Below are 13,051 nucleotides of genomic sequence, written 5' to 3' on the forward strand. Positions count from 1 at the left end.
TATCTCGAAAACCGTCAATATTTTCGAAGTGCAGATATACATAAAGTTTATTTTATTTTCTATGAAGAAACCGAAAAAGCGATAAAAAATATAGGTTGCCATTTAAAAAGACACAGTTGGGATCCGCCCAGAAAAAATCGAACACCCTGTGTGACCGCCAATATTTTTATTTTGTCGAGCTCGAGCAATAAGGTAATATTATAGAAAATTAGATTCCTATCTGCTTCCTATATAGAGATATAGAACACCGCGCCACTGTTGCAGGACCCTGTATATACACGGTCGTACTACATCATAAAATGAAATGAAATGTTTTTGTTACATTGTCTATAGACTATCTAAAATTTTATAGACGCTTTCTTTCTTCATTTTGAAATATACTGGGGGTTTACTAACAATTGAATCATTTCACAGATCTTTGAGGTTGCGATTTCAAAACCATATCAAAATAAATGTTTTGAAATAAAATCTTGAAACATTCATCTCTCCTAATGTACCTACACAATAGGTTCTGGTAAATGCCTTCCGGGAAACAACTACTTTTCTGGCTAATACCACCCTGGGCCTTAATAATGATTTATTTTTCCAAGAAACATACAATGTTTATTTTATAGCAGGGGAATAATTCAAAAACTAACTATAACATAACTAAGTACAGAACAAAGCACTATTTTGCGTCCGTATATCGGACGCAAAATACTAATCACAAATTTTGGTGTTATTAAACCCCTGAAACCAACCTTATTACAAATTTTGAACGGATATATTCATGGCTCGGTTCTGGTTCAGATAATTTACCTTCTCTAATTACCAGATGTCAGTAATAGTTAACTCCAGTTAAGTAAACGTTAACTCCACAACACTTTTGAATATGAAAACGTTTCTCATTGAAATCGCACTTTGGAATGCGATACTTCCGTTGAATGGTCATGTTTTTCCTTGAAACGGCGTATTTTGAAACATCCTGTACACATTGAGGAATCGCAAGTTGAAACGTTAGGACCCCGACACGAAAACGAAAAACGATCGAAACGCCTGTAAAACAACATATTTTCGAACGTTAACTCTACAACACTTTTGAATATGAATACTTTTTTCATTGGGATCACACTCTGAAACGTTAGGCCCTGTGACTTAGTGCCCTTCTGGCCGCAATCTTTCTTTTTTCTCTGTCGATGAATTCTGCATTTCTTCTCCTCCCATTTGACGTGCTGTACGTGACGATGTGACTATTGTTAACGAAAATGTGGCATAGTGCCCTTCTGGCCGCAATATTTATTTTTTTCTCTGCCGATGAACCCTGCATTTCCTCTACTTCCATTTGGTGTGCTGTACGTGACGATGCTACTATTATTAACGAAGATGTGACTTAATGCCCTTCTGGCCACAATCTTTGTTTTTTCTCTGTTGATAGATTTTACATTTCTTTTCCTTTCATTTGATGTGCTATGCGTGATGATCCGACTATTATTAACGAAAATGTTATTTAGTGCCCTTTCGGTATATGCCACCGTATTTGATTTTTCTCTACTCCACGATGACTTCATATACACTTCTTCCTCATATAAACATATATATTACATCGTATAACTCTCACACACGTCACATCTACGTCGAGTTGGGTATTCCACAAGGTTCCCCTACGAGGTCTGAAAATGACTAAACTTAAGCTCCATTAAATGGCGTATTTTGAGACACCCTGTACAAATCGCGCGTTAAAACGATAGGCCCCCTGTCTTGTTTTATTTTTCTTGAATGAGGAACCCTGTACACATTGAAGAATCACACGGTAAAACAATAGGGCCCTGTTGAACTGACATGTTTTTTCTTGAATTACTTAATTTGAGACACCCCGTACACATTGAAAAATCGCACGTTGAAACAACAGAGTCCCGTTAAACTGCCATGTTTTTTCTTGAATGACTTAAGTTGAGACACCCTGTATATTTCGATGGCAGCTATTTTTTTTTGTTTAACGCCCATGGCCATGTTTTTTTCCTTAATCCTATTTTTCGTTCATTATTACTATTATACCGTTATTTTTGTAATTCAGTCACGCCGACGTATTTTGAGACACCTTGTACACATTGACGTCATGTTTTTTTCTTAAACGATGAGACATCCTGTATGGCAGCAATGTTTTTTTCTATTGCGTTGACAAATATTATCCTCCCGCGTGTTTCCTTTATCCCCACTCCTCCATTTCCCAATTAACACGAAAAATCGTATCTGACGTATTTTGAAATGTCATTGCTGAATACCCCTCATTGCCCCATTTTCAAACGTTTTCCATTGGGATCGCCCCCTGGCATGTTTCTTTCTTGAATGAGACACCCTGTACACATTGAAGAATCACACGCCAAAACGATGGAGCCTCGTTAAACTGTCATGTTTTTTAAATGACGTATTTTGAGACACCTTGTACACATTGACGTCATGTTTTTTCTTGAATCCCGATTTTTCATTCATTATTATTATATCATTATTTTTCACGCCGACGTACACCCTGTACATGTTTTTTCCTAAACGATGAGACACCCTGTATGGCAGCTATTATTTTTTTCTATTACGTTGGCAACCATGTTGTTTTCTTTAACGCCCGTGGCCATGTTGTTTTTTTCTTTAAAACGATTTTTCATTCTTTGTGCTTTGTGTAACTGTGCTACATATAAATTCAAAAAGTTACGTGAATAGTAAATATAACGCTCAGATGATTGTAAATTTCCAGTGACAAGTTATAGAAATCAACAAAAACACCTGGTCCACAAAAAGCAACGTCTCCTTATCTGTGTATCAGCTATTTGTTTTTATTTTCATCTGTAGTTTTTTCTTTTCTTTGGGTGATTTCTCTGAACTTTTTTACTTCGAACATGGCAAACAGTTGTTTCAAATGCAATGTGGAATTTGAGGAAAATGAATCATATTTTGAATGTGACTCATGTAAGAGACCCATTCATACCAGCTCAGCTTGCTCTGAATTATGCCCCAGCGAATTGAAATGTATGCAGTTGAAAAGGAGATCACTACAGTTTCTTTGTGAAGAATGTAAATCCGGTCTTCGTCAAGTTCCAGCTCTTATTAAAGCTATTTCCGACCTGAGAAAGGAAGTTGAAGAAATGAAAATGTGTAATCCACCTATGCCTCTGAATAGCGTTAGTGAAATAGATAGAGAAGAAGTGATTTCTGAAATGCTTGAGCGTCAAAATCGTGCATCAAACCTCATCATGTTGAACATTAATGAATCGCAATTAAAGACTCAGGCTGAAAGAATCTCACAAGATACAGAAGCTGTTAAAAAAGTTCTTGAAAATTTCAATGTAAATAAAAATAATTTGAAACTGTTCAGATTAGGGAAAGCATTAGCAAACAGAACCCGTCCTATCAAAGTTATATTACAATCGCCAGACGATGCAAAATATGTCCTTAAAAATAAGCAACTCTTAACAGTCCCAAGTATTAAAATATTTAGCGATCAGACTAGAGCTCAGCGAGAGTACTATCAAAGGTTGAAATCAGAATTGCAAAACTTGATTGAAAATGGTGACAACTCAAAAACAATAAAATATATGAATAACAAACCCATGATTGTCAACAAAATTTGGAATAATCCTTCAAAAAAGTAGAAAATAATTCTAATATACAATTAAACACTGACATTATATACCTAAATATTCAAAGTCTTCTTAAAAACAAAGATCAATTACAAGGAAGTCTAGTTTGCTACAACCCAAAAATTATATTACTAAGTGAATCCCGAATAACCAATGATATTGAAGAAAGTGAACTGAAAATTCCTAATTACAATATAGTACGCTGTGACTCAAAAAGTCGACATACAGGTGGTGTCTTAATATATATAAAAAGTGACATTGTGAACTCTGTATATAAAACATATATATTAGAAGGTAATTACTGGTGTAAAATTCTGAAAATTAGACTCAAACGCCCTATTTTAGTGGGATGTCTTTATCACTCACCCTCAGGATCTGATGCAAAATTCTTAGAGGATTTTGAAAATATCTGTGATAGTTTATTTTCGACGAAATTTCATTGTATTTTAGTGGGCGACTTCAATCTGAACTACTCTGATAATAGTTTTTATGTTTCTAGATTAAAAAACCTTCTCAATACGTATGGCATATCACAAATAATCAATGAACCAACTAGAGTTACTAACCACAGCGAATCGCTTATAGATTATGTATTAACGAACGTAAATAGATGTCAAGCGTCGGTGCACTCATATCCAATAATAACAGACCATTCAACAATCACTGTCAACTTTACTAATATTCATAATAACGAAAATCAAACTATGAAAAAATATAGAAACTTAAGTGAAAGCAATTTGGACCTTATAAAAATTAACTTAATATCATGTAAATGGTCTTTAAATTCTACTGATGTTGAAGTTATTTATAAAGAAATACTGAATAATTGCAAAGCAGTTATTGATGATATTTCTCCAATACAAAATTGTAGTATTAACAGTCATTTGCCATGGTTTGATAACGAAGTTCACTGTAAAATTAAGAATCGTGATAGGGCATACAGAGCTTTCAGAAACTGTTCAAATCTAGAAAAACAAAATAACTGGGAAACTTCCAAGAAATTGAGAAATGATGTTGTCAATGTGTTGAAAAGAAAAAAAGATCAATATTATTTTGAAAAAATTGATCGGTATAGAAACAACTCTAAACAAATGTGGAAAACTCTCAAAAAACTAGTAAAAGGAGATGACATTGACTTTCCAAATTGTATTCAGTTTGAGAAAACTGGTGAACTTATATTACTAAAAGATGTTATTGAAATATCAGATAACTTCAACAGTTATTTTGTTGAAAGCATAAATGAAATTGTGGCGAGCATTGACTATTTAGAGTCATGGTGCAATAAAAACTTCAATTTATACAAAACTTTCTCAGAATTCAGATTGCTTTCGTTAAATGACCTACGTAAAATTATAATTTCCTTGGATAATAAGTGCAGTATACATGAAATCCTCAACTTCAAAATATTGAAACAAGTTTTTGAGACTATCGGTCACGTTATATTGCACCTTATCAACACCTCTCTTGAAACTGGCGAAATACCAGAAAGATTGAAAAGTAGTAGGGCTAAGTGGGGTAAATGTGAACTCGGGGTAATTGGAAACAACTCTGTGTATTATAAAGTATTCAAAATTGTTCACTTTCGCGCGCTAACGCTTGTCGACACACTCCAGCCGGTAATGTAGCCGCATGTCTTCGTTCCGTACAGTTGTTTTTATGTCTGCATTGACGAAAAGTTTTCGATGGTGTTAAAACATTTATAATTCGTTTTGGACACTAGTACCGGTAGTTAGTGTTTAAAGTACTTCGAGGTGAGTATTCAAGTGAATATTGCTTGCGATGGTAGTGATTTGATGTGAAGAAGTATATTTCATGGAACTAACCTCCAAATTATCATTGTGAATTGAACAAATGAGTGTTTACAATTACCCCTTTGAAATATGCACAAGGGGTAAATGTGAACGCCAATTTAGGGTAAATGTAAACAACACTTTACCACTACAAAAGCGCATTTATTTAATTCCAGACAAACAGAAGGATGCCTAGAAAATATATAAAGAAGAAGACGACGGAGAGATACTCTAAAGACGATCTCCTGAGGGCAGTCAGTGACGTGAAAAATAAAAATTCAACTTATCGTCAGGCCTCACAAGAATATAATATTCCCGTAGCAGTTATATTCCATAGAATAAAGGGCCGAAATGTACCTGAAACCAAAATGGGAGCAGGACGGTCTACTGCCTTAAGTACCGAAGTAGAGGAGCAAATAGTGGAATGTTTGAAAGCTCGAGCACGGATGGGTTATCCATGTAACAAAGAAGAGTTACGAGACCTCATTGCAACATTTGTCCAACAAAGACATTTGAAAACACCTTTTAAGGATGGCCGGCCTGGCTTAGACTGGTATTATAGCTTCATGAATAGAAATAAAACTTTGTCATTCAAAAAGCCTGAGCATCTTCAAAAAGCAAGAAAGGATCAGAGAAAACCAGAAGTAATATATAATTTCTATAGAAAATTAAAAGAGTTGGTTATTAAAGAAAGAATTGATGATGCTGCATTTGTTTTCAATGCTGATGAAAGCGATTTTGGAAATGATCCCTCCAGGATAAAGGCCATTGGGGATCGAGGAAAGACCTTGTCAAGAGTTTCTGGTGGGTCTGGAAGGGAGTCAACAAGTGTCTTAGCTTGTGTAGCGTCTGATGGTTCATTTTTGCCGCCCTTTATCGTTTTCAAAGGCGGTGCAGTGCAAGCTAGATGGACCTCACCCAAGGCCTATCCAGGAACTGTTTATTCTGTGTCCACCAATGGATGGATGGAAGAAGCCCAGTTCTTCAACTGGTTTGAAACTGTATTTGTCAAATGGGTGAAAAATTTGAGAGATGTCAAAAATCTACCAGACCAGAATGCGTTACTTTTGTACGATGGACACAAAAGTCACATAAGTTTGAGAATCATTGAATGTGCACTCGAAAATAAAATCATACTATTCAAGTTTCCAAGCCTATTGACAGACAGGCTTCAGCCGTTAGATAAATGTGTTTTCGGTCCGGTGAAAACCTGCTGGGAGAAAAAACTCATTGCCCATGGAAAGAAACACATGGGGCTTGGAGCAGGGCGATTGAAGAAAAATGAATTCACCGAACTTCTGGGGGAAGTCTGGAAAGAGTCTTTCACTGAAAAAAATATTATTAGCGGATTTGTTACCACTGGAATATTTCCAGTCAACGCTGACTGATCTGATGAGATTCAAAGAAGAGCAGCGAAAAGCTGATAAACAAAATGGTCAAATTCTACAGTGTGAAATCACTGATGTCGAACCAGAATCGAATGACAGTGAAGAAATTCCAGAAGAAGCGGAAGCGAAACAACTTCAATCAATTCCGTTTACACCTGCTGATTCAAATACTAATCGTATCACTGTAGCTTCAGATATCATTGGTATGTTTTCATCAGCAATCGTTAAAACTTTGAACGTTGACTCTAGCAAAACTTCTGCTGAGCCGAAGAAGGTCATTCCAAGATTGAAACAGGACAAGTATGGAGAGGTATTAACGACTGAAGAAGTTTTAGAGCGATTGAAAGAAGCAGAACGCAGGAAAGAAGAAAAAGCCACACGAAAATGTAGACCCCACATGAAAAAGAATACCAATGAAAAGCTCAAGAGAAAGCGCAAGGAAGATAGTGAAAGCGAGGAAGAGAACGAAGTGATTCCTTATGATGAAGACTCTGAAGGAGACCTTAATGAAGATGAAGGGGCAGAAGAAGTTGTAGCTAAAACCTATCCAGAGGTAGAATATAGACTGCCTGGGTGGCACTTGATTCAGCCTGGAATTTACTTATTAGTTAAATTCCTCGGAGGATCCAGGAGTAACATATCCTATAAATATGTCTGTCATGTGCGTGATGTAGATGAAGAAACTGGAGACATTGAAATTGTTGGATTCAGACGCAATGACAGAATTGGAGCTGAATATATTGAGAAAGAAACTGATATCTCTTCAATTGAATTTGAAATGATCCAAGCCTTGTTACCTGATCCAGAAATTTCAATTAAAGAAAGGAAAATAATTCATATATTTCCTGGATCAGTGAGTGTTTTTGAAAAATAACATTTATTTTGACTCAATTTTGTCATTAAAATGATTTTGTAAGCATTAAACTCGTTTATACTAAACTGACCTTCATTATTTTGGTAAACTGTACGTTATACCGGGGTTCAGACGTAGGTACCAAATATCATAGGGGTAATTGTGAACAGGGAAGTAAAGTATATTATGTGAAGTCAAAATGCTTATTCTCATTGCTGTTCATATTTCCCCCTACTAGATTCACCAATAAACTGATAGGACTCCGAATAACGTGTTTCCATTTACCCCTATGTTAGGTAGAGTCTATTTTTTTGATGGGGTAATTGTAAACAGCTGTTGAAACTCAGAAAAACACTCACATGAAGTTGAAATTTGGGAAAAATGTTCGAAACAGATGGAACGGTATGGGTACTATTACAGTTATCAATAATTTTTTGTTCAACTCGACATATTTTATGTTCAATTATGAAATGCAAAAATCGTTTACATTTACCCCACTTAGCCCTACTATTGTTCCTATACCCAAAATTCCTCATACTATTAAATGTAAAGAATTCAGGCCAATCAACACTTTACCTCCGATTGAGAAGGTACTTGAAACAGCAGTATATAACCAACTAATAGAATATGTGGAAAAAAACGACATTTTAATCAACAATCAATCGGGTTTTCGCAAATTGCATTCGTGTGAGTCATCAGTGCAACTATCTCTAAACAAATTTAAATCTGAGCTGGATAATAATAAGTTTGTTGTAGTCGTGTTCCTTGACCTCAAAAGAGCATTTGAGACCATTGATAGGTCTATACTACTAGCCAAATTGAATATATATGGAATTGAGGGCAAAGTGTATAATTGGTTATCTAATTACTTGACCAACAGAAAACAACGGGTAAGAGTTAAAGACATGTTTTCTTGTGAAATTGACAATTACGTTGGAGTTCCCCAGGGTAGTGTTCTGGGACCCCTTCTATTCATACTATATTTAAACGACATGCCATTGTTTGTCGACTGTGAATTTATGAACTTTTTTGCTGATGATACTCTATTGGCATGTAGCGATGTAAACCTTACGATGGCTATACAAAAAATGAATAATACTCTAGCAAGTGTCAACAAATATTTAAAAATTAATAAACTCAAGTTGAATGTGATGAAAACTAAAGCGATGATAATCACCACCAAGTTTAAATACAGCCAAATAGACTCTAAAACTATTAATCTCAACATTGATGATGACAAAATTGAAATAGTGAATTCAACTAAATATCTGGGATTCCAGATAGATAACACTCTATCGTTTGATGAACATTTTGAGTATATTCATAAAAAAATTTCAAAGAAATTATTCTTTTTTTCTAGAATTGTCAATAATCTTTCAACGGAGTCAAGTATCACAGTTTACAAGTCAATTGTTCAGCCACACTTTGACTATTGTTCCTCTATCCTATATCTATTCAATCAGAATAAATTGTCTCAACTCCAAAAACTTCAGAATCGTGGTATGAGAATCATTTTGAAGTGCCGTAGAGATACTCCTATCAATATTATGCTCAATGTTTTAAATTGGCAATCCATTTCCCAAAGACTGCTATACTTCACAATGATCTTCGTATACAAAATATTGAACAATTTAGGACCATCTTATTTTAATCAGTATATTGTCTTTCATCACGATATTCACCACCACTTCACTCGAAATAATAATAACTTATATATTAACAGAACAAAAAACAAAAATACTATGAACTCATTGTTTTTCAAGGGTTTTGATCGGTTCAACAAATTACCTAATGCAATTAAAAATAGCCCATCTCTGAACATGTTCAAAAATGAACTGAAGAAATTTGTTTTAAATGAACAAATATGATATGTATTATGTCTTTGTTACCTATAGATGTAATTTGTATAATTCCATTCATCTAATGTTCGTTATATATTTCAAATAATTATGTAATTTATCTTTCTACATGTTGCATTGAAATTTTTCGAATGTATAATGTTGCTGTTTTTGTAGTACTGTCTTTAAAAATATTTTATTGAACTTATGTTTGTCATACATTTAAGTCATTTCTAGATGTAACACATACCTTTTTTTTTATTTCTACCATTCTAGTTGATTTGTATATTATTAGGATATCCTATTTTAAATAAAGATCTATCTATCTATTATTATTATTATTATTTCATTATTTTCCACGCTGACATATTTTGAGGCACCCTGTACACTTCGACGCCATGTTTTTTTCTATTACGTTGGCAACCATGTTTTTTTCTATTACGTTGGCAACCATGTTTTTTTCTTTAAGACCCGTGGCCATGTTTTTTTCTTCAAACCGATTTTTCGTTCATTATTATTATTATATCATTATTTTATACGCTGACGTATTTGAGACACACCCCGTACATGTTTTTTTCTATTACATTGGCAGTCATGTTTTTTTCTTTAACGCCCGTGGTCATATTTTTTTCTTCAATCCGATTTTTTGGTATTTGAGTATTTGCAAGAAATTTCTGTTGACTGGTAGGAACTGTCATAAGTTCATCAAATAGAATATCCAAAGATGAAGATGTTGCTAAAGTTTGACGACGTTGTTCTGCAGCTTTAATATTTCTCGTGCAATCATCATAGCCATCAAATGCGACCGTAATTCTGGCACCAAAATGTCTACGTACATACTGAACGTATTTATCTAAAATAATGCTAAATGTTTCTTCACTATCCCACACAACACGATGTAGTAAATATCCACCGTCAATGATGTATGTCGTATTAGTATTGTTAATTTCAATATTGACCTGTTGGAAACAATACGTGGCATACTTATGCATACTTATGCATATAATAACAATTACAACTTTTACCACTTTTTGACTCGTCGTATCTCAGAAACGGTGGCTCTAAGAAAAAAAAGTATTGATACATTTTTGAAGAGAATTTTATGATCTACAATTTTTATCTGAGGTTATTTTATGATAAAACTTCCCGTTTTCCTGAAAATCGCGAAAAACCAATTTTTTTTTTCGAGATTTTTTACCTTTGACCTCGAATAATTTTTTTCCAGGAATCGCAATCATTCGGAATTTTAAAATCTTATTTTTAACTATGTTTTGAACAATTACACGCATTTGCAGCTTGTTGTAAATTTATGTACCTTTACTCTTATTTTTTAGTCTAATTTGACCGGACTACCTGTAATTATTTGGGTTGATTTTTCTTACTGGAATGGTCTGGTTTTTACCATTAACGAGGAATCTGGCCACGATAATTTCTGATTCAGAGCCGTTGGCTCTATTAATGCTGTACCCAAGCCACCATGCCCAGCAATTTCCGCTTGAATTATTTTCTCGGTGTTGGGAGAGATTCTGGAATCTTCCAGTATAACCACCTTAACGCTGTCATAAGACTGAGTGGGCACATTGAGCAAATTTCCTCATTTCCGACTTTCAGTAGTTTGTTCCTTATGTCTACCACGAATCCGTAGAGGGACATGATGTCTAGTCCCAGAATGAATTCGTTAACGATGCTGGCTGGCCACTAATACCTTAATTTCTATTTCGCGATTTCCAAGCCTCAGTCTCACCTCAGCTTCTCCATAGACTGTTAATCTATCTCCAGTGGCTGTTTCCAGAACAGGTACTACTGATAATTTCATCAAACTGCTTCTGTTGGAAATGTCGGCTCTCATTACTGACCTCGTTGCTCCAGTATCGATGGTAAAAAGGCACTGATGATTATTCAGAAATCCGTCGACAACCAAGCTTTTACTGTTGTATCCAATCAAGGAAATTGAATACCTGGGGGCTAGGGATGCAGCAGCCAATGTACCTCTCTTAACGCAGGCTGAATTTGGTTTTTCCAAACCACGACACTCCAGTTCGGGTGATCTCGAACGCCAGTCTCTTCTTTCGTTGGATGTTGGACCTCACTAGAACTTTTCGTTGTTGTCGTGAAGCATTTTTAGCAGCTTCTAATTCTAGGGCATAAATGATGGCTTCATTCAATTTTTTATGACGTGACATTCTCAATGACTGCTGCAGCTCCGTGTCATGAACCTCGTCGATGAAACTATGGACACTAATCCAGTGGGTGAAGTTATCCGGTGCTTCTGGATAGGCAAGTCTTACTAACCTTTCAACTTCAGCTCCAAACTCTTGGAAAACTTTCTGATGGACGTTGAGTTCTCACCTTCAGTTGAGCTTGGTAGACTTGTTGAAGGTGCTCATTACATCTGACCTCCAAAGCTGATACGACTGCTTCATAATCCTTCTGCCTATTCACTGGATTATTTTGCAGAATTTCGGAAGCCTTTCCTCGTAGTGCCAGTATGAGAGCTGTTGCTTTCTCTTCATTTCTCCACCCATTAACTACTTTATGTTTATTCGTTTGTTTCATGTCGTTCTGTTGTTGTCTCGAAAATTTGTTGTTTGCAATGTGTTTTTTATTATTATTTCTCAAATACATATCTAATATGTCTGATGATTTTTAAAATAGTATTATCAACACGAAAAAACTACTTTTCGAACCCTGAAGAAGAATTTAATCAAATTCGAAACATCAGCAAGAATACAATTGTTTTTTTAAGAAAAAATTGATCATGTTACCCAATCAACCCCCCTTTTTCAGAAATATTATTTTAATGTCTATCGCCTTACTAGATCACTTCGCGTACCGCACTGTAACGTCCACCTCACTGTGTACTTGACAGTCCGAATACGTTTGCGGCCAACGTTTACGTTTACTTTTTGGTACTCAAATATCGCAAAAAGTCATTTTTGTGGTTATCATTTTATCGCTTAGAGATATCTAACTGAAAATAAATAATTTATTTATTTTTTTATGAATAGCAAACATCGAACAATAGCCTTGATAAAAGAGAATCGTCCAATTGGTGGAATATGCTTTCGACCATTCCAGACTCAAGGTTTTACCGAAATTGTGTTTTGTGCCGTAATATCCAGAGAACAGGTGAAAGGTTATGGTACTCATTTGATGAACCATCTTAAAGATTATAATATTTCGAAAGGAATTTTGCATTTTTTAACATTTGCTGACCAGAATGCTATAGGTGAGAATATACAAATATCTACTATTTTATCTAAATAACATAATTGTATTTTTAAATTCACAGGCTATTTCGAAAGACAGGGATTTTCTAAAGATATTAAAATGACTAGGGCCGCTTATCAAGGTTATATTAAAGATTATGAGGGCGCCACTTTGATGCATTGCGAGTTGAATCCAAAGATAATCTATACAGAATTTACCAGTATCGTTAGGAGACAAAAGAAATTCGTCAAGCAGTTGATTTATCAACAACAAAGAATGGTTTCCAAAGTTCATCCAGGGGTTACTTTCTTCAAAGAAGGTTAGTTCAAAATTGTTTTTTTTTCAATTAGGTTCGGGGACA

The 13,051-nt window shown here is 34.9% G+C and overlaps 1 protein-coding gene across 4 annotated transcripts in view; it reads left to right on the forward strand.

Annotated features, from left to right (window-relative positions):
- Gcn5 (Gcn5 acetyltransferase) overlaps nucleotides 1-13,051 on the forward strand; it is a 144,160-nt gene that overhangs the window by 86,876 nt on the left and 44,233 nt on the right. For all 4 annotated transcript variants that reach the window (XR_012468110.1, XR_012468109.1, XM_074185531.1 and 1 more), the window contains 2 exons: nucleotides 12,489-12,709; nucleotides 12,773-13,009. Coding sequence is in view for 2 of the 4 variants with exons in the window: in XM_074185531.1 (XP_074041632.1) it covers nucleotides 12,489-12,709; nucleotides 12,773-13,009 (458 nt within the window). In the remaining 2 variants the exon portion in view is untranslated. The remainder of the gene's footprint in view (nucleotides 1-12,488; nucleotides 12,710-12,772; nucleotides 13,010-13,051) is intronic.

Source organism: Leptinotarsa decemlineata, unplaced genomic scaffold, assembly GCF_025532065.1.
Source record: "Leptinotarsa decemlineata unplaced genomic scaffold, Ldec_3_MD MMD2_tig00026375_RagTag_RagTag, whole genome shotgun sequence".
NCBI classification, from domain to species: Eukaryota; Metazoa; Arthropoda; class Insecta; order Coleoptera; family Chrysomelidae; genus Leptinotarsa; species Leptinotarsa decemlineata.